The sequence below is a fragment of the Lycorma delicatula genome, chromosome 8 (genome assembly GCF_047948215.1).
Source record: "Lycorma delicatula isolate Av1 chromosome 8, ASM4794821v1, whole genome shotgun sequence".
NCBI lineage: Eukaryota > Metazoa > Arthropoda > Insecta > Hemiptera > Fulgoridae > Lycorma > Lycorma delicatula.
The window spans coordinates 9,040,870-9,067,903 of NC_134462.1; the positions used below are offsets into that span (position 1 = coordinate 9,040,870).

The 27,034-nt window shown below is 27.3% G+C and overlaps 2 protein-coding genes across 4 annotated transcripts in view; one reads left to right on the top strand and one right to left on the bottom strand.

Annotated features, from left to right (window-relative positions):
• LOC142328946 (alpha-tubulin N-acetyltransferase-like) overlaps positions 1-12,575 on the top strand; it is a 51,134-nt gene extending 38,559 nt beyond the window's left edge. Inside the window, exon 7 of one of the 2 annotated variants that reach the window (XM_075373135.1) lies at positions 12,363-12,575. In XM_075373135.1, coding sequence (XP_075229250.1) covers positions 12,363-12,408 — 46 coding nt within the window. In that variant the 3' untranslated portion in view covers positions 12,409-12,575. Of the gene's footprint in view, positions 1-3,598; positions 7,513-12,362 lie in introns of those variants that run through there. The other variant, XM_075373136.1, reaches the window with a different exon arrangement.
• Positions 12,576-17,447: 4,872 nt separating this feature from the next.
• Positions 17,448-27,034, bottom strand: LOC142328947 (polyisoprenoid diphosphate/phosphate phosphohydrolase PLPP6). Of its 2 annotated transcripts, none has more exons than XM_075373140.1 (4): positions 26,992-27,034; positions 26,464-26,614; positions 25,038-25,137; positions 17,448-18,227 (listed from the first exon to the last, which is right to left on the bottom strand). In XM_075373140.1, exons 2-4 carry the CDS (start codon positions 26,596-26,598, stop codon positions 17,827-17,829), a joined length of 636 nt encoding a protein of 211 aa, XP_075229255.1. In that variant the 5' UTR covers positions 26,599-26,614; positions 26,992-27,034; the 3' UTR covers positions 17,448-17,826. The 2 variants fall into 2 exon arrangements, with proteins under 2 accessions (XP_075229255.1, XP_075229256.1); XM_075373141.1 differs by lacking the exon at positions 26,992-27,034 and adding an exon at positions 26,817-26,973.

Consider the following 27,034-nt stretch of genomic DNA (forward strand, 5'->3'; position numbering starts at 1 on the left):
TATAGAGATTATGAATATTGAATTAGTTTGAAATCAACAGAGGGTTTATAATATGTGATAATTTCTAGTTGTTACAGTATATGTAAATTTATATATTTTTCAAATTTTTTGGTCATGGTTTTTTTGGGTGTATTTTTTTTTTTATGAACTGTGTGTAAAATTATATGGTTTATACTTATTTCTTTATATTTGTCATCCTGTTAATACATGTATATTGTATTTTCATGGGGTCTTATGTGCATAAGTGCATGTTTTTTTGAAATGTATTTAATGATGTATGTGTTTGGTGAATTTAATGTCAGACAATGAGTTAGCCTCTTTCCACCTCCAGCCAAACCTAATACATTAATTCACTCTACCCGTACTTACTTTCTACCTAATAATTATTTGAACAAAGTTCATTAATTAAAAAGAACATGAGAAACATTAAAAGTTTATAAATAGTATTATATAAAATACATTTTTATTAGTTTAAAATTTATTCTTGTACTTCAGACGGATGTCAGTATTACAAAATTAGTGATTTTTTAAATTTAAAATTAATTTTATTAATACATAATTTTGTTTAGTTATTTTAATTAACTTTTTATAATTAAAATATTATTAATATTAAGAACAGAAGGTGTGTCCAGATAATAATGATATGTAATGTATTTGGAGAGATCAGTCTTTGTGATTTGACATCAGTTATTCTCACTTTTGTCAGTTTAACTTGCTGCTTAAAATTATTATATTGTCAGCATTTTCTATCGGTGATATTAATGTGTTAGTGAGTTTATGATGTTCAACTCCTATTTCCAAAATTTGTTAGATTAGATGAGGAGGCAAGCCCTATCATCTCATCTTTCAAGCCTTTCATGTGTAGGTATTGCCTACCCCTCCATTGAATTGTTTACATTTTTGATCTTAAAAAGACCCATTATATATAAATGATTCCAGTTAGCCATTAACCACCTAATTCTACCCTTAAATTGTCTCACAGTACTATATTTTTCAGTCTTGAGGCCAATTTTTTTATGGCCTAGTAACCCTTTTAACAGTTTTTGGTTGGCTTGATAAGTTTACTACCTACCCTGCTGTTCCTAGTTCAGGTTCACAACTTTGTAGGGAGACATTTAATTTTTTTTATGACTATATTTAGCTTTTTTTAAAAAGAGGACCAACTTTGACAGTTTATTTATCACTTGCATATCCTTATTGTCTGATTTTTATTTTTTATTTTTCTTATTAACTCAGCAGAAAATTGGAGTTGAGGATTTATCAATATTTTATGCAGGAAATATAGTCTTTTAAGTTGTTGACTTTCCATAGAATTCTGGTTTAGGTCATAGGGTCAGCAATGCTGCTTCATAAATTGTACTACAACAAAAACATTGGAATATTTAAGCCATGTTATGACGTATAAGAATTTCTATTTGCCACAACTAATTTCGCTAGTAAATATTCATCCTGAGTATAAAACTTCAGATAGAAGAAAAACTTTGTATGTGAAGAAACTGTGAAAGTGGCGTGTGAAGATTTTCACTGAACTGTTTCAATTAAAAACGATTTCCTTGATGATCATCAATATTCAATAAGCAGACTGTTCAAAAAAAAGAAGAAAGCATTTTGAGTCTTAAAGTTTTTGGAACATGTAAATAATGTTTTTTAAAACACCATAAAATCAGAACTTATAAATGCATAATTTCAATTTGACCTGTATTTAGTGAAATAATATTTAAAACTATAAACTCAAAAAAATCAGTTGCAAATGCATCATCAAACAACATAGTATGTAATGTGACCTCATTTTAAAAAAAAATTATTTACAATTACATCATAAAATTGAATTTTATTATATAAATAATTTTAATTAAAAATTAAAAATGTATACTCATCTTTACAAAATTAATTGCTTAAATATTAAATGTTCTTCATATAATATGTTTGTATCAATCATTACTTCGGACACACCTTAATTATATTTTTTAATTATTAAGCTTTAACAAAAATTAAGATTGCCATAAGGTTAGAATTTCAGTTAATCGTTAATGAACAAATTTAAAAAAAACATAGCCTTTAGATTATAGTTATTGTTAAATTTCATATAATTATAAATATTTATCAAATTTAAAAACAATATGAATAGAAATTATTTATTGTTAGTATTTATGTTATTTTATGTTTAAATGTTTACTAAAAATAAAAATAGACGTGTAAATTTAGGGCTCAAAATAGTTTTATGTTCTGAACTCGTATAATACTGCAATATGGGTTTACAATAATGATAAATTTAAAACTGTGGATTCCAGTAAGTCACAGTATATGCTGAGATATTAGCAAAAATAACTTCTTATATAAATTTAGACTAAAAGGCAGGAAAATGCCCAAAATTAATTTCTGATTTCCAATTTTAATTAATCTTGAAAATGCTCCCAAAAACCCTGTTTTTTTGCCTCTTTAACTCCATTTCCTTTCAACCAATTCGCTTGAAAATCAATAGGGTTCTTTTCCCAATAGGTTTACTTCACCTACCAAGTTTCTTCGAATCCATTAAAGATTTCAATCCAGTAGAGTGGACAAAAAAATCTTTTATACATGCATACATATATATATATTGCAGAATCATGTTCAGGAGACTCCAAAACATACAGAAAAGTTTATACAGCCCCCCCCTCCATACACCCTTATAAAATCTGACCAGTTGCAGTTTACAAATTGTTTGGCAATCCACTGAATAAAAAATATTTGCTGTATTATCGTTTAAGTTTCTCAGTGAAGATATCAAAACCTAATAAAAAATATACTCCTAGTTATTTAAATATAACTATATAATATATTTATTTAAATATTACCTATGATATAAATATAAGTACTTTGTATGCTTCACCAGTGCTACGTAGGCCACCAAGTTTCATCAAAATTTGTTGACTTGCGTCTGGTCAGAGTAGTGATTTCCAAATTCTTTGGAAATTTACTGAAAATGTAGCAAAATTCAAAGAACTCTGCTACATTTTACTACTCTACAAGGGTACCTAGTTATTTATCCCATCTCCTCTTTTGTTACAATGTAGAAGGTAAAATTTATGGTTGAAATTGTCAATCAAATATACAGGTGTTGCATGAAAAGCCAACTAGTATCTGAAGTGCCCATCAATAAATTGGACCTCCCAGTTTGCTTTAATTGTAACTTGGGTAAAAATTGTTCATTTAGTAAACTTTTTATAATTAAAATAATCTTTAGATGAATTCTGAATCATATTTCTACTTGTGTAAATGGGCTTGAATTATTTTATTGTTAACCTGCCATCGCTTATGTGTATGACTCTTCTAGTCTTTTAAAACTCGTCCTTTAATCTTGCTTAAATATTAGGGCATAGATTAAATTGCTGATTAACATTCCTGAATGTTAAAAAATATACTGTTTTTCAAAATAAAATTGCAATGTTTTAAAATATGCAATAACAATATTTTAAAATTATATGGAAAGGAAAAAACATTCCACTACTTAAATCAATGTAATGTTTCATTGTTTGGTGTAATCAAAGTGTAGCTTCCCATTTGGTTACAAACTTTATACATCACTAAGTTAAGAAAAGGGTTTATGTCTGTCTGTTAGGAGATGCCGTAACTAACTTAATAGAAGGCAACCTGACAAGAGACAAGTTTTTGAAAACGGCATAGCAGTTCTCAAGAGTAAAAAGCATCTTATGTATCTGAATTGATATAAATAATATGAACTCATGATAAACTTCTCTAAACCATGACAAAAATTACAATAATTATATTAAGTTTGAATTAGTCATGTTGTAAAAACAGTTTAAAAATAAGAAATATAATCTTTCTTTAAGATATTTTAAGTTTTACGTTTTAATAATATTGATGTAAAATTTTACCCTAACTGATTTGTAACGTTTTAAAATTTTATTAGCAGAAAGAAAGTCATCCGTAATAAGTTAAGCAATTGTACTTAATCTTATTAATTTCCAAAAAGAAAATTTTGTTATTTTTTTAACAGAGAATTATTGGTTTTTTGGAACAAAATCACACGTTATGAGATTTTATGTGTCAATTGAGTTACCGTATTATAATACATTTTTAGGTTTAGAGTACATTTATAAACAATTGAAAATACAGGTATATTATTGATAAACTATTTGATTTATAAAAAATAATTAAGTATACATAATTTTATTAATGTTAAACATTCATATATTTTATTTATAGCTAATATAAATGCTGTTTATTGAATCCATATATTTAATTTTATATTAATTTACTTGGATTGTTTTTAATGGTTAAAAGTTTTAAAATTAAATTTAATTATATTGAATGAATAAATTTATCTGCTGGTCAGGATAAAAAAATCTGTTCTTTAAAGTATGTATTTAATATTTTTTTAACTTTTAAGAAAAGTCTATTACTCATTGGTTAAATGCTTAGTTTTTTTTTATTTAACCAGAGTTACATTTGTTAAATAAGCTCAGATAAGTAATAATTTAATGAATTGCTCTGATTCAAACAGATCTTCATCAAATAATATAGTCATGCTGATTACTGGTTGAATCACTTTCTTATATACTATCAGCTTGATACCTCAATGAGGTAGAACTTGAATTAAACGTAGATTGTTTGTGAATACTGACAAATTGATATCGATAAATACATAATCTCTTTAAATTATTTTATTGTTGTAAAAATATATGTTCTTTATATATTTATTGATATTAATTTATTTTTGAGCATTACAGGCAGCAAAAGTATGTAATTATTGTCACAGAATAATCTCTTTTACTCTGTGCATAAAAATTATATAATGGAAGTTTGAGCCAATTAATTGATCATAATTTTTAAACTGGACACTTCAAATTGTTAATAAACAGGTGCATCTAAATAAACATGCACAAGATAAATCTCAAAAAAAAATTTAAGTTACTAGGCATGAGGTCTGGTCTATAAATTGAGTGATCAAAAATTTCCATGATAATTGCTGAACTTCTGAGTGGTATAAACAACATAGAAACATAAAATAATTAACCATAATTATAAACATCAGCATCTCTCATCTAATTCTGATTGGTATGCTGCAGTTTAAAACTGTTTCAGAGAATATTTCTTCCACAGTTGTAATTCTTGGCTTCATAGAACTTGTTAAAAGAACTCTGTTTTAGTTTTTGGTGCAAAGAGATGATCTTAAAAGGGGGGGGAGCGAGTATGATTTTTTTTCCTTTTGGTGAACTTTCATGACATTATCACTTCATGACCATTTTGAATTGACATAGACATAAGAAATCCATGTTTCATCAGTTATAAGAAAAAATTCATATCTTACTCTTCTTCTCTGTCATCTGAATCCAGAAATATAGATACAATCTATAGAATTTTGTACAGATCAATCAAATTTTTCAGGACCTACTTGAGCATAATTTAAGAGAGTTTGCAGCAACAATTCTGTATCATCTACATTATGAAATTCTGAGAATTCAAACTGCAAGACCCAAATTTGTGAACCCAAATGAACACTTAACCCTCATCGTATTTTTCATTATGAATATTCAACTTTAATAAATTCATGATACCATCTTTCCTTAGTTTCACTATTTACTGTTGGCCCATCAGTTTCACATAAATCACAGTGAATTCTGTAAATACTGGCCTTCTGTATGATAATTAAGTAGAATTGTAGACCAGACTTTACAACTGGCTTGGTATTTTATTGTCTCAGCTATTATTACTCACAAATACAGGAACACAAACAACAGGCTGCTGAAAAATGATCAGTAGCAATCTAATGAACCTGTTGAAGCAAGGTTGATCTAATTTACTTTTGCCTATAATTTTTTATTACCACCAGCCATATATGTAAAAGGGGAGTTTACTTCACAAAAGTTCAGAACTTAGTCATCAATTTTTTGACTAACAAGACTAATTTAAACAAAATTAAAGATCAGAAAATACAAATCAATAAATAGTTTAATAAAATTAATACAAAGTAAAATTACTAGTTTTTTCTAGCATACAGTTTCCTGACCAAAATCAATTAATTATACTGCTTTACACATGAAGTTGCACTTAATCCTTTTTACATTTTCATCTAGCTTTACCCCTTGCTACTCATAACAGTAGAGTTCATGAGATAACTGGTAACTTTTTTAACAATAAAACTAGACTTGAAATAATCTTAAAATTGTTAATGTTTTAATATTGGGACCAAAGATAAATAGCTTGTAATACTCAAAATCTGATTGCATTAAGCAATTAAATGTAATATAATATTTAATTACATATTATTAATGAATCAGTTAAAGTTCAGTATGTTTCATTTATAAGAAAATATTTATAAATATATTATTAGCTTAGTTTATGAATATTTAATGCTTGCCTATTGAAATTCCTTTTTGTTGTATAAAATATTCAGCTTTAATTACCATAAATATAGCTTCTGTAACTAATTTAGAATAATTCCATTTGAATAAAAATAAGCAAGTTTTACGTCAAAATATATTAATATATATTTTTTTTAATTATTATTATTTAGTAAAAATAAATTTTGTAAAAAAAGAAGAAAATTTTTTAGCTTTTAAGTTTGATGGCAAATTTAATTATGTGAAAAATATTTGTGCATTATTTTTGCAATTGTTTTTAACAAAATTTTTGTAGACAAAAAGTTTTATTACACAATTTCAAATCATAGGTATGTATAAAATATAATCTAGCACGTTTAACTAAAAATTTTAATTTGCACTAATAAAAAAATTATAGAATATTTTGTAAATGATTCTACATCATTTTAAAATTATTATATTTGTATTGCAGTTTTTTACACTTCTACTTATTTGTAATATCAATTCTTATTTGTTTTACTAATTTTTCAAAAGTGAAAAATTATTAAGTTGTAAGAATGTTTGTAATTGCTTACAGGTAATAAATCATTAGCAAGAACAAATCAAAGGTAATCAGGTATGGACGCTATTGTAACTTCCACCCCCAATGAATCTTTTTCACTGTTGCATCAGCTCTTCAGCAGTCACACATTTTTTTTATATTTTATGGTAACAATTCCTAATTTTTCTAACTTGCATACATGATGATCTAATAATTTCTTATACCAGTTAGCTAACGTGGTGGTATCCATTCCATTCAACACCAGCTGCTTCAAAAAATATATAATTGAGAGACTTAAAGAAAATTTATTAAGTAAATTTCTTGTTTGAGAAGATGCAATATATTTCACTTCAGTTGCTCAGAAATATTGGCATAAAAATTTGGAATTATGGTTTCAGAAAACTTCAGTTTGACCAGTTCTTTACAAGGCCTCACAATTTTTCATTGTCCTCATTTACTTTCTGTGGTGCATCAGCTGTTTTATAGTTGGTGATAATTAAGTTGTTCAATTAAGGCTTTCACAACACTGACATAGTTCTGATTAGAGATTAATAAATGATTGAATAATTAAATCTAAATAAATATATCAGTTATTTCTCAATAAACCAAAATATTTCTTGTTAAACGTGTTAGACTGCTTATGAACCATAATATATTATTAAATTTATAATTATTACGCACTAATGTATTTTATATTACATCATAATACTCAATACTTAACACTCCCAGTATTATTTTATTTATTTATTCACCCTCACTGTGATTAATTTTTATTGTAATTATTATAGGTGTTTGTTTTTATCATTTTAATTATTATTTTTTAAATATATATTACATATATTAAATGGTAAGTTTGGTTAATTATGTTCTGTTTTATTTTATTAATTATTATATGAAATTATAGCACTAGTTGTCTAATAAAAATGTTTTAATTTGTTTATCCCTTTATTTATTTTTTTATGCTTCCAGCAATCAGAATTTAATTATTTTACACCATTATTGCATTTTGATAATTTTGTAGTATTTTAACGTGTAATTTTTTACATAAGTGTTTTTCGTTTTTTTTTCCTTTGCTACCATAGAACTGTAAAATTTACTGATATTAGAGGAATAAAGTTAGTTCATGCTGAGAAATTGCACTGCAAAAATGTTTTCCTGCAAAAAAGGTAGAATGTAACCATATAATAGGCTGAAACTCCTCTGAGGTTTTTGAAATTTGAAAAAGTCAATCTTTAATAATTACAACAAAGAAACAAAAACTTGCATGCATTTAGTAAAATCAGTCAGATGTATTCGACAGACATGTCTAATACTTTGTATAGAAAAAATGTAATAGCGTAGGAAAAATAGAAAAGACTAAAATTCATTTTCAATATCTTAATGGTTGTATAAATATGCAATCTGTAATGTAAAGAAGTAAAAATGTTTAATTTATTTGAAATGGAATTTCAGAAGAGCACAAGCACTTGCATATGGATGCAAATCCAATAACTATCCTATTATGGTATCACTAGAAGTAGAGTCTAGGTGGTAAGGGTTGTTTATTATTATTATTATTGTTTTAGTCAGTTTTCATATATTAAAGACCCATCCAACATAAAAGCGGTTATTCACTTTCAAATGTAAATTGAAAGACACCAGCACAAATTCAAAACGAAGTTTAAGAGTATTCCCTGCCATAAACTATGTCAGCTAAATGGAGGAGGGTCATCACCAAAGTGCACAAAGAAACCACCACTGATCTATATGAGTGAATGCCTTACTAACCCTTCGAAAACCATCTGATGATTTTTCGTCAATCTCAATTTAACCAAGGTGAAATTTCATCAGTGCCAAAATGACATTTGTACTGATAATGTGTTTGGTTGTCATGGCAGTCCACTTGATTGAGGGTATGTTTGTTATTGTTTTGAAGTCGCAAGTGACATCGCATTTGTATCCATGGACAAGTGTGTCCAATATAGGTCATTACATTAGTTTTATTAAAAAAGGAAAAATATGGTAAAAGTGAACGATATGATTATAAACAAAAAAAAATTGACTGTAAAATTCAAAAAATTTATTTTTGTTTCTTCTAGAAAGGCAATAAATTTTAATAATAAATCCATTAAAAAAAATAGAATAATTTAACAAAACATAGTGATATCCAAAAACACACAATAAGTCTTGCAGATATTCTTCTGCAGAAAAAACAAAGATTTCTGTAATATAAATGATTTCTGTTGTTAACAAAATGATACTGATATCAAAAAAGGTAAGACACTACACATTTCTATTATTAAAATCTGTTATTTAGAATTTTGTTTAAAAAAATTACATGTTTACCAGCCCCATTTTATTTTAAAAAATTACACCAGCCCCATTTTATTTATTAAACAACAAATAATCATAAGAATTTTATTATTTCGGTAAGGGTGATAACAAATATAAGTTTTGTAACAAATTTTTCTATTTTTTGCTTATTGTATAGGACACTTAAACATTGTTGAAGTGATAATAGAAATGTGTAGTGTCTTACCTTTTTTTATATCAGTATCATTTTGTTAAAAAGTTTTATTGATATTACAGAGAAACCTTTGTTTTTTCAGCCGAAGAAATTATATCTGCAAGACTCCAACCATATGGTTTACAATTTCATTGTATTTTTTTTGGATTAAATTTACTGTTACTATCAGAAATGGATATAATGTTTTTCTTAAAAATCCTTTGGTTTTGCAATACCAAATAGCATTTAGTCCATAGATTACAGCACCTTGAATGCAAAATTATTAGTGTTTTGACTGCAGCATGATATTTTCCGAATGACTTAGTTTAAAGTAATGATTATGCTTGCTGACTTAAGTACACAATAAACCATAATTTCATTGGACTCTATATAATTTACATATTACACAATCTAATCCTGTAGTTCAGTTTGAATGCTTATTAAACATATACTATGGTGGTATTGTATAGTAGATATAGAGTGTAGCAAATACTAGAGAATAGATTTAGTAGATACAGAAATACAATTTATAGTTAATTCCAAACAAGAATCTACCATTTTATATGCACTGGTACTTAAAAAGACATGATAAATAGCAATTGTGAGTATTCTCTACAAATTCAGGTATGTTATGTTCATATTTATGGCTTCATTTCTGTACTATTGAAGTATATGATTTAAATACAAAATAATATAAACTGCAGTGGAAATTTAAAAAAAAAAATTGATTTTTAAGTATATAATAAGCAGTCTCTCTTCTAAATTGTTACAAATATCATAACGCTTAAAAAATAAAGACTCAATCAAACTGAATGGAAATTATTTTGCAGAATTCAATTCAAAGCTAATTATACAACTCCTCTTCAGAGTTATTACCTTTGGGTTATTAACACGCCAGGTTTAAAATTTTAAAAAAACCCGTGTTTGTTTAATACATGATGCTTGTCAAATTTTGAGCATTTATACATTTTATATTCTTTGAGGTGTGATCTTGATTTTTTTCTTTCACTGTAAAATATGCTTGTGGTTATCTTTGAATATGTGTCATCATTCTATGAACTGATTTGAAAAACTAATTGTTTTCTTTGTGTCTATTAGTAAATTTACATCCTGTCAGTCCAGTGTAATATTGCAAACAATCACCATAGTTTAATTTGTAAACTCATGAGTTCCATTTATTATTGTGTTTTATTACTTTTTTATACGACCTTGTTTACAGTTCTGATAGAGACATGGAAATGGGAATTTTGTATAACTGTTGCTGATATGCATTTTTTATTTTATGCATCATTGTCATCTGTTAAGTGTGGATGAATCATTATTGTCCCAGATGTTACATTACACAGAGTTCAGTGGTTAGTTGACAAATGTCTGGCAATTAAACACCAGTACAATATACTTCAAATTTTTACAAAGAACAAATAAAAAACAAGATTACAACTGACTTAACTTGAACTACAGATTTGAGAACACAGAAAATATGAAATGTATTTAATAAAAAAACATGACAGATTAAATGCATTATTCATTCAATTACAAACTAAAGAAATTTCTCCTTTTTTTAAGATGAAACTATTAACAATTCTACACGTAATCCGATGAATAAAGTAACATTAATTAGTTGCATGAAGAGTCCTTTGCAAGAACATTTCCAAATAATTTTGTTCATATTTTTTTTATACTTTTAACGTGTTTTCATGTTCTGTCACATCACATTAATGGATTCTTTATATTTATTCTTTATTTCATACAGTAATTCCAAGAGTAAATCTGGAAGTATATTTTTTTATAATTTTATGAATCTTACATCATACTTTCTAGTATTCAGTTCTCTGTGATTTTATGGCAAAATTCTAAAACTGATAAATTATTATATTGTCTAGTATTGTCATTAAATTAAAGTTAAGTGAAATCTAATACAGTTTCCTTGAGGATGTCGAAAAGCAAATAAGAATGCACTGTATGCAAGATTTAAAATATTTTAAGTCATCATTCACTATACACATATTATGTGACATTATTATAATCTAACACTGAATATAACATTATGCATAGCAATTATGAACAATTTGCCAATTAAAACTGAAAAGATATGCATATATTTCATTTATATGAATGAGACAAAATGCTTTGAATAGTATCAAGAAAGCCTTGCAATTGACCAGTGTGTCCAATTCAACTAACAACAAAACAATATAAACAGAATCTTTTTAAAAAAATTAAGTGATTTATCAAATAGAAACCTATCACTTAAATTATGGCATGCCTAATTATCTCAAAATGTTGTAAAACAAACAAATGTTAACATACCAAATACGTTAACAGTTGACATATTAGGAGGTTTCCTAATCTTAACAACTGAGCCATTAATAACTTCACTAAAGAAAGAGTTGTAAAATCAAATTCAAAATATCCACCGGTAATTCAATTTCGGTATAATGTGAAAGCAAATTTATAAAACATCTAAAAGTACATAATTTTTAGTCAAACTCTTTAATTGTTCAGTGCTAATAAATAATCTTAAAAATATATAAAGTAAAATTAAGAGTTTTTACTTACTTATATTCACATTTAAGTAAGTTAGAATCTTGTAAATAGAAGAGGATAGGCAAGATGCCTACTTGTAAAGGCAGTTTAGTTGCTTTTATTTGGATTTGAATACTAAACTGTGTATATACTAATGTGTAAATTATTATTGTGTATACTAAACTGTGTAAATACTAATACCTGTGTTCTTTGGTGGTTGAGTTTAAGTTAACCACCCCTAAAACTTGCCAGGAAAATTCCAATTGGAATTTGCCAAAGGGTAAACATGGCTGAATGAGTTAATTTTTTTTTGAGAGTTAATATATGATGATGGAGATGTCTCAAGACATACATTATGATAATGACAAACTTAAAACCAGTGAAGGAGGGTGTCAAGACAGAACAGAACTGCAAAGAAGTAAAAAATATTAAATTACACTTAAAAAGCTGCATTTATAATATGTAAAACTGCTAACTTTTTTTTCAGGGTTCAATTCCATCACAGATTATTCTACATGGAATTCAATCTATAAGAAGTTACAAAGTTGTACTCAAATATTTTAATTATAAATAAAACAGAAATTAAATTGTACAGATAATAAAATGTTACAATGTTGAAAAATAATTATTAATAAAGCACAAACAATAGTAAATGAAAAATTGTCACATGAATAGGAATCTTAAAACTTCACATGGAAAAAAAATAAAAAATATACAATATTCTTCTTGTCTCTTATTTATCAATATCAATTTATTTATAAATTCTACACAATCTCCAATTTCCTGACTAATTACAAAATAGAGGAATACAATTGTTAAAAAAGAAATTTATTTGTTAAGAAAAGTAATTCATAAAAAAATTATTTGGCACAAGATAATTTTTTTAAATGATTATTTCATCATGTAAGCTTGAAGTTTGTGAAATGTGAAATAACAATTTTGTCGCATACAAAATGCCATGTCTGAGTAGGAATCAAAAGCAGGATAAACCTACATTCTACTTATCTGCCAATTACCTTCTATATGAAAGGCCAAAACACTACCAACTTGCCATGAAGGTTAGTAATTTCTTATAATAACATTCATAATTCATACCTATCTATAGTAAATTTATTTGGTCAAAATATTTTACTGCCAAAGACTAATTTTATTAAATTAATTTTCAGCACTAAAATTCCAGGTAATTACAACATTCTTCTTCTACATTTATTTATTTTTAGTTAGGCCACATTAAAGTTAACTGTAATAACTTCTTTTCTATGATGACGAAAGATACTTGCTAAAGAAACGGGCATACTTAGATAATATACTTGTAACTATAATCATGGAAAATTAAGCAATTCCAGATATATTTTTATGCCAGCCTCCGTGGCACGAGTGGTAGCGTCTCGGCCTTTCATCTGGAGGTCATAGGTTTGAATCCCAGACATGGGATTCAAACCTTGTCAGACATGGCATTTTCACATGCTACAAAAATTTCATTAGTTTCATTCACTGAAGCAATACCTAACGGTAACCCCAGAGGTTATAAAAAAAATACATTTTTTTTTTTTACCATTCTTACCAAATTATATATATATATATATATATATATATATAAAATATTAACTAAACTATTAAATAAGTTAGAAAATTATTCAAATTAATAGAAAACTTTCTAATGCAATTCATTACATCAACAACCAAACAAACAAAAACAAAAGCAGAAAACCTCGATGTTTCGTCCAAGGTGTAGCCACAAATGCCAAATGTCATTTGTGGTTTGTCTTTATAAAGTCGTACATCTTGGATGAAACGTCAAAGTTTTCTGCTTTTGTTTGGTTGTTGACCTAATGAATTGCAGTACAAAATTTTCTATTAATTTGGATAATTTTGTAACTTATTTAGTTATATATATATATATATATATATATATATATATATATACACATATATTTTAAAATAACAAAATATATTTCTGAAGTGTTGTTTTCTGAACGAATGTCTTTTACTTTTTTCAATCCTAATTAAAGGATATAAATGATAAAACTATCAAGCAGAAAGTAACAATCTTGTACTTTATTTTTTGTAATGTATAAACAAGCATCAATTTATTTTTTACAGTAACTGAATGTAAAGTAATAAATAATCTAAAATAATAATATCAGATAAACATTAATATATAAATTAATTAACAATAAATCTCAAAAAAAATTTTAAATGTCAACGCATTTAAAAACACAAAAAAACAAAATAAAATGCAACACACAATAATGTAATATATCATTTAAAAAATTATATTTAACATAAAAATAATAATTTGCTAAAAAAAATAATACATAACAATAATAATCTATGATTATATTATTTAATATAATGTTGCTTAATAAAAAATATATCGAAAACCACGCTTAAAACAGATATGAACATCTACAGAAATGTTAAATAAACAAACCATGGAAATATCCCTGTGTAAAGAATTAAACATAAGGGCAGATTACTCATTTTGCAGGCATTATTAGAATTTAAAAAACAACATAAAAATAAACAATCCAGATCAGATAAGAGGTGTTTGTGATTCTTGTTTTTCCATTTGAACCCCCAGGCATATGAACAATGGGAATGTTTAACTCTGTCAACATCTAAAACAAAGTTTGTCTAGTGGCCTTTCGAATGAGTTTTAACATTATAATTAATAATTAGTGAGATGAAGAAAATATACAAAAATTACTAAAGATAAATCGCTTAAAACTGCTTTCTTCTCATTAGGATTAACCTTTTTAATCATATCTATGTAATATTATTATAATCTGGTCTTATAAGTCATCTCAAAGAAATTTCCCAGATCATGACTGGAGTATCCAGTTCATCAGATGACAGACAACTCATTCTCCATCATTTACTATCAAAATCTAAAAAAGTGCTGAAAAGTATAAAAAACATCATGCACATATTACATAATTATCAACACTAATTAATCATTTACAGGCTTCTCCTTAAAATGAAATTTCAAAATATTTCAATTGTTCTTGGGAAATTGAATGGAATTTTAAGTAAAAAAATGTTCAATAAACTACAGTTTTTTACAATTAAAAAAAATAAGTTTTTTTTGTTTTTTAGCATTTAACTGTTATTTAACAGTTAAAATTAATTTTTCTGTTATTAAAATCACATTGAACAGTCATAAATCATATCCTGCAGTAAAATAAAATGTTCAACGATTAATGATATCTTATAAGATTATAATAATCTTATGAAATAATCTTACAAGATTATTATTAATCTTATAAAATTATAATAATATCTTATGAAATAATCTGAATTAATGAAATAATCTTATAAGATTATTATAATCTTAGCCATGTTCAGTGAACTAGTTCCTGCGGATAATTGAAGTCAAGTGTAGTTGATTGCATTTTCTAGTGGCTAATTATCATACAGTTAATTCCAGTTACAAACATTAAAAATAACAATAAAAATAAAAATCTGTCATAAGTATCCCTGTAACCTCAGAGCACCTTCCAAATGAATTTACCATTTAATTAAAAAATGAAATATACTCTTAAAAAATATTATTGTTTTATTTATAATTTAATTTTTTTTAAATTAATTTGATAGTTTTAAAAACAATATTTAATGATTCCTGGGAAATATAGTAAACTACATTCCTTAGAACACGGTTTCACATCACTACAATGCTCAGCAGGTATCATTCAAGAAATTGGAAAATGTCCTATAGTCATTGATCTTACAATTCCAAACATTCAAAAAAGGCAAAGTCAACTTGTCAAGGACTCTCAAGCAAAACATCAATGATGTTGTCGGTCCATTGACTTCTCAAGCTGATAATGATCGTCAAGAAGTCAGAACAAGAAAACTATGTGGATTTTGCCCTGTTGAGAAGCAAAGAATGACACATTTCCATTACAAAAACTGTAGAAAACATATTTGCAACCAACACCGAGGAATGATATGCACAGAAACATAAACATGTTTAAAATAAAGTGTTTCAGTTAATTAAAATTTATTAAAGTTTTTTCAGTTTTTGGATATTTTTCCATTTTTTTACACGAGTAGTTCGAGAGACTACGCATTACCATTTACATGTGTAAAATTAGTATTAACCATTCTAGGGTAAAGAAGAAAATAAAATTAAAAATTTTCCACTTTCTTTAATAGTTTATAACAGCCTCAATCAACCATTCCTGAATAATTATCATAGATGACCACTACTATCAACACCCAGAGATATAAGAAATTACACAAAATGAAGCTTATCACCTCCTCTAAAAGCTAAATATGTAGGACAAAAAATATTTCTAATTACTGAAACGAAGAAATCATCAATAAAAATCAGACTAAAAATAAGCAAACTGTTTTATATGAATTATAAGATTCTTCAACATTTTAAAAACTGTATGTAAGCTTTCATAATCTCAATGGTACTACTTGAAAAAGTAATTTAACTGCTACACTATTAAATTACACAAGAATATAATAATTCCTCTATTATCTTATCACAGTACATGATAATGCATTGTAAATTTAATATGTAACATAGTACACAATTATGTTTTAGTCAATTTTATACATACCTAATTTTAATTTTTTAGTCTTGCATTAATATTTTTAGTATAACAATGTTTATTTCATTATCTGTCCCATTATATTTCAGTAAAATCAGTTATTTTTCACATTTAGTTTTGCACCAAATGGTGTAAAACAATTTAAATTAATTGTAATTGTTTTTTTATTATTTTGTGATCTTTGTTATACCAAAACTTCTAATTTTTATTCTTGTATTGTTTCTAAGTATGCAATCTATTTTAAAAAGTTATATATTAATTTTCAATAATTATTATCTTTTATTCTTAGCTACCCTCAAATTTATATAGTTTATTTTAAAAGCATATATAAATATGTTTAGCACGATGTATTTGAAGATTTAATATGAACAAAATTAATTGGAATAAAGGAAAAAGTTATAATTAAAATTTAGTGTTTAACTGTGAAATTAAAGTAAAGAATTTCTCTAACTGCTCATTTTCATCAAGACTTATAACACTTCAGGGGTCATGTTCAAACTGAACTCAAGTGTCCATTTTCTTGAGTTTTACATTTAACCTTATAGCTAGAACTGAAGTGTACTGCATATTAACAATCTCTGGCATTTCATTAATTTAACTGAAAAAAGAAATTGTTAAAAATCATACAAAATTATTGCTTAAAAAAGTATAAACTTTTATAACATATTAAACTGAACCAAACTTTATAACACGTAAAAAGATTATATCAAAACATCTTCAGTCATCTTTGATTATTTTCAGAAACTGGAGCCACTGGATGCCATCCTGGCATCAGGTAACAACATCTATCTGCTTAATTAAAAAAATTTCTAGCAATAACTTCACCTGACATAGCGGTGAGAACAATACCAAAGATTTCAGGGGACGTTGCAAAATAAAATGAAAATGTTTTGAAGTAAATTATTAAAGACATTTCATTAAAAGTTTTGTGCAATTTGCCATTAACTGAGCTTTTATTTTTAAATAATTCTCATCACTGACTGTCATGGACAAAACTTAAACAAAAATGAATGTTAAAAATTATTTATTTATTATTCCAGAAGTACAGATTTACATCTGATTACAGCAACCTTATCTTTTTTTTCTTTATAAAATAAGATATGAATTTTGTACAGTGTTACTTGTATTTTTTCCACCTAACCCCGATGTTAAATTTACACTAATAATTAAATACAAGAATAGAAACAAGTAACGGTTTTAACCAGTTTTTTTTCATAACCACCACATGTATCAGTTTTTCAATATCTATCAATTTTAGCAAATTACTAATTACTTCCATAAAAAAACATAGCCAAGACTTCAAAAAAATAACAATTAAAAAACTATATTAAAAAGAGATAGTGGTTTGAACATAATAATTTTTAAAATATAATAATCAAAATAGCATTAAACATGATATTCTCCACCCTCTATTTTCTCATCAGATAACCATGTGACAATCCATTTAGCAGTATCATGGCCGAGCCACATAAATGCTATGATGTAACATTCAATTATTCCAAGTAATACTCCAGCAATAACATCAAGAATATAATGTCTTCGTAGCAAAATACGAGATAATGAGACTGAAACTGTCCAAGCTAAAAGAGGAGGATAAAATAAGAAACCAATAGGATACAGATAATAAAAAAAAAATGCAATAAAAACTACACGAGAAACATGTCCAGAAGGGAAACTATACTGATCAGGACCGATTGTAACCATCGCATCAGGCTTATTACCAGGTGGACGTCTTCTTCGCACTACTGATTTCAAAATAGCTATTGCTATTATATCCACAATCAAACCTATAAAAAAAAATAAACATATTTCCTTAAATTATATTTAAATTAATCAGCTGGCATGACATTAACAATAAATTTATTTAAGATTTGTTTTTTATTTTTTTAAATAATTGCTTTATTTTAGTTTGAAATAAATTTGAATACAAAAACAAATAAAAATTTTGGAAGGGCCAGTATATAAACAGAAATTAAAATGCATTATATAGAGACCTCAAAAAGTTATCACCTAGAAGAATTAAATGATCATCATCTACAATAAAAAGTGAATAATTTTTATACATGAATTACAGAGCTTCTGTAAAAATAAAAGGTATAATTGTGCATTACAACTCGCATAAAAATTAAATTGACATGTAGCTGATAGTGTGGCTGAATTGAAAATTCTTTAATTCAGCCAACATAAACAGTAGCATGCAAACATCTGAACAAAGATGTTATTTAATAAAAAGTAATTTTATATTTTTTTAAACTGTGAATATCTAATAAGTATGTCCTCCTTTATTCTTAAGTCACTTCATGTACACGATTTGGTCATTTCAACAAGTATATTACAGATTTATTGATTTCTTCATCATGAAACCATACTGAGATATTATTGCTTTAGCGAGGTAAATTTTTGTGGAACAATTCATTTTTCAGTAGTTTTTTTTACTATTCCCCAAAGATTTTCAAATGGGTTTGTCTGGGGAATTACCTGATCATGGGAGTACTTTAATGTTTCATTGTTTGAAAACTTTTTCCACTTTTTTGGCAGTGTGTGGGCATGACGCCAAATCTTGCTGGAACACTCTGTTTCCTTGTAGGAATTTGTTTGAAGTTGTGCCACTACTCTTTCCTTCAGAATAATAATATATCTATATCACTTTTTAAATATACCACCTACTTGGAAGTAATGAACAAAAGTCTTCAAATGTGAAATAACCCCAAACCAATTTTTCTCGGGATGTTTAACTGATTGTTGGATATGACTCAGTGATGTATTTTCATCTGATGCTTTCCTAGCATACGGAACCTATGCCCCCAGAAAAATCCGACTAATAAGAAAACATAACATTTATCCAGTCTTCTTTGGTCCAGTTAGCATGTGCTTTGGCCCACAACAGCCTTTTTTTGTACAGTCCGATGTTAAAAGCTGCTTTTTAGTTGGCCAAAGAGCTTGTCATCCAGCTTCAAGAAGTCGAAGTCTAAAGTTGTAACATGTATATCTGTTCCACTGGCTGCTAATTCATAATTTAAGTCCACAGTGAATAATTTTGAAAAAGTAAAAAGATTACTTTTTCTCACTAACAACCAACCGATCCTGTGTTAAAAGCAGTTTTTCTTTTAGGGCCATATTTATCTTTCCTTTGAGGCAAAAAGAAATCAGTTTTTTTTTAAATTGTGTTAATATCATTCACTATCCCTAGTCCAACACCACATTCAGAAGCTATTTGTTGTGTCATACTGGTATGCTCAAAAAGAGAAAACCATCGAACACTCTATTGAAGTTATGTCCATTATTATATATTTAACATATGTAGAACAAAAAATACAAAAATATAATTTTAACAAAAAACGAAATAAACTTTCACAAAACACTATAAGCAAAACAAATACTAAGCGAGCAAACAAATACCAAGGAACAATAACCTCACATTACACAGAAAACTTTAAAAAATAGGTATGGTCAAGCAGTGTAGCCACAACACAAAAAAAAAACAAACAATTCCCAATATTGGGATTACTTTGCACGCTACTGTAACTTTAAATTTGTCTTAGTCTGAATCTTTGATCCAATGCAACTCTCATATATGCAAAAATTCAGTAGAATGAGATATAAATTTTTTGGCATTATCTAATGGATATACTAAAGAAACATCAGTTGGCAATGGATGTGAGATAATCATGCTTTAACCTAGTATAGTCCAAATGCGAATACCTTCTTCAAGGTGACTGTCTTGCACAGACAACATCAAAGATAATAACACTAGATTTTATATGATGCAGCAGCTTTTTGTCAAAAACTGTCAACCACTCTTTTTCCAAGCTGCCATTAGCTGATATTTGACTAAGTACACATAGTGGGAATAAATAACATTACTCTTGGAAACTGGCTGAACCCTAGTTTACTTAATAACAGCTTGTTTGTTAACCTTGGATTGCAATGTGGCTAGGACCCAGCAAAAACTGAATCACGCACTCCAGACAAGATGTGAACCAAGGGAGGCAGTCTGTGAATGTCTACAATTAATAGATAAAAAGTATGCAGCGACAGCATAAAATAATATGGGAAATAAATGTGATATGATGAAGAATCACACAAAAGAGCATAAATGTCTACCATTTTGAAAGAAAACGTTCACCACATCTCACAAAAATTCCTACTATTCAGGTTGAACAAACTGCAAAGAAAGTTGCTGAGAAAAGGATCCAACATAATGAGTGTCATTTGTATGGCAGAGGAATAACTACTGAAATATAAACTAAGATCTTATCACACTATAAAATGTAAGCATACATGTTCAATATGCATCCCAAAAGTCATTACTAGACACAGCATATCTAAAAGTTTAAAGATCAAATTTTCTTTAACCCATTTATCAAAATAAACAATTCTAAAGAATTTATAATATTACAAACAATGAAATTTATTGATGATTTAAGAACAACTTTGATGCATTACTCAGACATAAACGACAGAAGTACACATTTGTTTTTTCGAAACTGGAAATTTAAACCCAATATTCTTCGCTCAGGCTTTTAATGGAAAAATGGAATTTTGAAGTAAACATTTAGCTGTTACCAATGGGCATATTGTATGAGCAGCAATATCGTTGACATATAGTGAGGCATATGTATTACAGGGTTTGTAATACACTTTATAATGTAATTTATAGTTTTAACAAGTAAGTTTACACTAAAGCTCTACCTTGTGAAACATCTTCCAGTTTAAATATCTATCTACACAAGAAAAAAATTTTAAATCCTGTTTTTTTTTTACACCCTACTTTTTTAAGCTGTTTAATATACTTGTGACAGTATCATATGCCTCCATATGCCTCATATCTCAATGCCTCTATAGTCTCATATGCCTCTTCAATGTAGAGGACAGTAATTAGATGCTGATTTGTCACTAAAGTGCTCTATACAGCTACTTCAAGAGCAATCATGTGATTGCTGGAAGTTCTGCCTGATGCAATAAGAACGCACCAGACCCACCTGGTACTCACCCTTTTTTCCATCACGTACACAAAATACAAGAGGACAATACCTAGAGGTGTAAGTAGTCTTCATGCTGAGCTTTAATGCAGGAAATTGTAGGTCTTACAACATAGTTAAGGGAAATTTACGATTCAAGAATTTTACAGTATGAATTCAATAACTGAAGTAAGCAAAATTTGAGATCATAGTGAGTGTTTAATGGCCTATGTTTTATAATGTGAACTGGAAAATTCAAGACTCTGAAGTTCAGGATTATAGAAATCAGTATGAAAAACTGAACAAAATTTATTCCAAAAGTATTAAATATCCTATTTGATTATGTACATGTAATGTCATTGCTAAGAAATCCAATAAAAAATATGCTGAAACTAGCCCACACATGAATCTTAGTTTCTTTCACTAGACATAGAAATAGGTATGATTCTGCAGAGAATTTCAACATAAATCCTTTAAGATAAACATTCGGATACTATGAACATTTGACACCAAACCAAATTAGTATTAAAGTAAATTTTGAGGCATCCAGATGGTGGTCTATGACTGGAGTTTAACAAAGCCTTCCACCATCTCAAGGAATGGATGGATTTTTTAGGTATCTCACAGGATGGGAGAGATTTACCTGTAATATCAGGTTCTGTTTTAAAATTATAATAACTTATAATAATAATTATAAGTTATTATAATTGCTAACCTACAATTAGCCCTTCTTTTACATTTCACTTCACTTCCTGCCACACCTTCAGTAAACAAAAGTAAAACCTGCTTCTTTTGTGACTCCTTTTCTCTATACCTCAACAATAATAGTTCATCTGTTCGAAGATACTTTTTTCACCCACAACAAACCTCTGCTTCATTTTTTCAGGAATACCTTTCCTTTTACGTATAATGGTAACAGTTAAAAATATGTCATCAGAATAAAGGTACCAGGCCAAACTGATTGAGGTGAAAAAGTTATCAACAAACACATGATAACCTTTCTTTAAAATGTTTTCCATTTCTAGTAATTTAGTGACAACTGTAAAGCAAAATCCTTTTTTGTCCACTAAGTTTTTTGCAGAACCTCTGGCACCTGTATAAGCAAAAGAACTTTAAGCAGTAATGGGATATTAATGAGTTTAATCCCCCAACGATAATGCTTCTTAGAAGGATATTGGAACAACTGCATTTTTTGTAGCAATCATACTTTCACCTGCAGACAAATTTTGGTGGGGTGTAAAGTATTGCTTTGAAACTCGGTTACAATGGTCAATTAGGACTTGAAAACTTGCACAAGTGTCATAGTCAGGTGTGCCTGGCTTAGAAATTACTTGTATCTATCACATGAAAAAAAAGTTAGGATGGCTTGGAATCTATTGTGATTAAACATATTAGAAAACCACGGAATATATTGGCTGGACATAGTCCATCAGTAACTATCGATTGCTAGTTGTTTCTTAATGCCACATAGATTTGAATACTAGATCGTGGATACCAGTGTTCTTTGGTGGTTGGATTTCAATTAACCAAATATCTCAGGAATGGTCGAACTGAGACTGTACAAGACTACACTTCATTTACACTCATACATATCATCCTCATTCATCCTCTGAAGTATTATCTGAAAGGTAATTACCAGAGGCTAAACAGGAAAAAGAAAATACTATTTCTTAATGCCCATATTTATTAAAACAGCAATAAACACTAGGATTTCTGATTGAGTTACTGGTTTCCACTGTTTGGTATGGCTATATACCTTCGGTTTTTGAGCATTAGCTATTATAAATTGTTGGGCAAACTTGTTTGTATATGTAACAAACACATCAAAAATTATTGCAGTAAAAAAAAATTCAAAATATGAAATAGGTGGGGCAAAATCGAGGTGGAGCTGTTTAATTCCTGGTAACTCTTGAAATAAAAAAGAATGTTTGAATCCAGGATCATTTTCCTCTATCACCTCTTTCCACTTAATATTTTCTTTTCACCATCACTGATGCTACTGCTGTCATTTACCTCATTCTGAATTTTTTTGCGAGGCCTTCCCCTAAGCTTACAAACAGAAGAATTCATATTGTTCTCAGTAGTCATTTTCATTATCCTCGTCATCTGAAGGCACACATAGGGTGCCTGAAGTTAATAGTTGATTTATGTCCACATGATTATATTAGTCTGGATCACTATCTATATCGTCAAAACAATACTATGACACATGGCTAAGAAAACTGTCATTCAGATAATCATCTTCAACTTTTAATGTATTTTCATCAACCGATGATCATGATCACTTCATTTTTATGTTAAGCACTATAAACAATAATTTAATAACCAAGGACATAATTTTCTAAACAATAGATAACAAGTCAGTTACACAAAAACAGCTGCCTTCACTGCACAGCCTTTAAAATCATAGTAACTAACAAGAAATCAATACTATCAAATATGCAACAATTATTTTGAATTAAATAACATCAAATTAAATAGTTTTGTTTGTTTATTGTAAAATACACTTTTATGAACATTTTAATATAAAATATAAGGCAACTATAGTATTGATTATTTTTTCAACGATTTTCCAGATGTCCAGTTTTACGAATATTGGCAGCATTTTTCAAATAAAATTCTCAAGTCTGTAAAACCGGACATTGGCACTACAAGGGTTAACTTTTTTCAGTACAAATTTTATGTAAATAAGAAATTATCTTCCAAATAAAAGTTTGTTGTTTTGCTGTACCCTAAGTATTTCCTGTTTTTTAAATAGCAAAAATGTAATTTTGTGATATTATTTATTTATTTAGTTATGAAGTAGTAGTAGTAATGTTCTTTTATTTTATGAAATTATTTTGATATAAATTTCAATAACTGATTTTGACACAAAAACTGCATTATAATAATATTTCTATATTGTTTTTATTTAATAGTATAACTAATTTACTCTTATAGCATAATTGCTGCCAATTTTTTTTACATAAATTTATTCAGAATTAATTAGCAGCAATACTCTGTTTTTACTTTTCTACAATTTTTTGGCAGTTTTCTGTGAAGTTTAACTGGGATTTTTCGATAAGCATTCAAAATATGACAATCAGTCAATATTTAAAAATCTTTATGTAAAATTACATTTAAAATCAAAATTCTGTTCACATTATGGGGGAAAATGTTCGACTAACTGTAACAAAAAGAAAGCGTTTATGGAGATGACATTTTTTTTATTAATTTAATTTTGAGGAACATATACTTGTAAAACTTAAGTATGAATATTCTGTATATATAATACAGATTTTTACGTAGTATAATATAGAGTAGATTAAATTAATTCACTGATATAAGTTAAGACACAGAGAGAACATGAAGGACTTTACACTCAGTGGAAAAAAAGTGTTTGCACATTAATTTGTTCTTGCCCTAAAAACTTTTCACTCTAAATACTTGTCAACATTTTAATACAAACACAAAATAGTACAGTTTAATATGAAATATAACAAAATTGAAATTATTACAATGATTATACATGACAGACTTCAAAAAAAAAAAAAAAAAAATAGCCTTATAAATATCCAGGCCATCATAATAGTTTTTTCAACTTTGATGTTAAAATTGAAATGTAGAAAGAATAAATGTAAAAAATACACAACTTACCTACATAAAAATTTACTTGCATTTCAAATAATCTAGGATTCCACAAGATCCATATTATTGCTAACCAACCTCCAAGCCAAACTATACCATTACCAGATACCTAGAAAATATTTTGCCATGTATTACTAAGAGTTAATTACTAAAAGAGAACATAGATAGTATATACTGGCAATAGTATCCAGTTTATCGCAGTGGTGATGTATTACTATCACCCACAGTGTGGTAAAATTGTTTCAGAAAAATTTTTAAGATCAAAAAAATTATAGTTTTATAGATTTTGTTATGCATGGGAAAGATCATTTGAAAATTGCTGGAAGTAGAATGCTACGCCATAAGTAATTCAAAGTTATAAAGATAGAACATTATTTCAATTGTGGTTTATGATTAATTTCAAATTCAAATTTTTAAACTGTAATTAATTACAATTATTCCAGTAACAGGAATCTTATTTGGCATCACACTATATATCAGAGAATACTGTTATTTTATTTATTTATTTTTATTGAAAGGTTGCTATCTCATCAAATCTGAATAATGGTTCATGAAAGTAACTGTCATCTAAGTCTTCTAACTTTGTTACTCACTGAATATTTTTTTATTTAGCTGATAAATGAAACTTTCTGAGCAACTGGAAATAAATAAACATCACAGTTTAATTTTTCTTCATGAATAAAAATTAGAGAAAGTTAACTGATTTAACTTTTAGTAAGATATAAACTATTATAAGAAAAAAACAGTTGTACTCATCAGTTATAATGTAAATTATGAAATTACAAAACACCATAGATGTCAATTTAAAACTAAAATTAACTTACATACGTATAACTGTACTTTGATCTAACTGTTAAAGTGCTAGATTATAATTTATTTCTATGAAATAATAACATATATGCAAAAGCACATTTTTTACTTCTTTTCAAATCAAGATAGCTACTATTAAATAGCTTGCATACCAAAAGATATGCATCCAAGGTAATCCCAGTAAAATAGTTATGTTCAAATTACATTCTAGTACTTCAAAGAAAAAATTATTAATGCTATTAAACTGTATTTTTATTTTTGTCTATATCTAAGGTGTAGTAATGAATTACAGTTCAAAATACAGTAATGTTTTACCACACACTTGTATTACCTAAATAGAATTCACCATAAGAATATCTTCAAAATCAAACTGTGGTACTGCATGAAATTTGATACTAATAGTAATAAATAAAAAAAAATTAAAAATAATTGCATAATTACAAACATTACTATTGTAAATTAGTTATTTACAATATGTCAAAACCATTTCTCACTATCATAAGAATGTGATACTACACAAAACAAAAAATATTCAAAAAATTCATAAACAAAAAATTAAAAAAGTACAATACGATCTCTATAAATAAATTATTCTTTAAATCTACAACATGGAATATAATTTTACCTCTAATACTTTGTAATGAGTCCTAAGAGACCGCACAGAAGAAAATTTATCACATAATTTACACAATAGATCTGTAAGATAGGCATCAGTTTTAAGTATTTTCTGAGCCATCGGATGGACTGTACGTTTTGGCATATTCTAATTACAAAACCTGCAACAAAAACGTAATGTACATCCTAATAAAATGATACATTTCATGAACTACACTAATAACCAGTTACTACATAAAAAGTAGCATAACCCAAAAAATAACAGCTCTAATAAAAAGTGTTTCTGTTACACTGTTCCATCCCATGAACAATAAACTTTGTAAAATGTAAAAAAATAAAATAAAACAGTAAAATAAATATAACCTATAGTAATTTAAATCATTCGAACAAAAATTGGATTTTATTTTTAATGAATTTCAAATGGAATAATTGTTCCAAGAATTAATCTTAACCAACAATTAATGAATCATTAAAATCTGAACGAGATATTGAACCAAAACACACTAATAATCTTCAAAACTGTAAAAAAATAACTTACTACAGCCGCTGATAACGTTTCGCAAGTTAAGAGCGCTTCTACC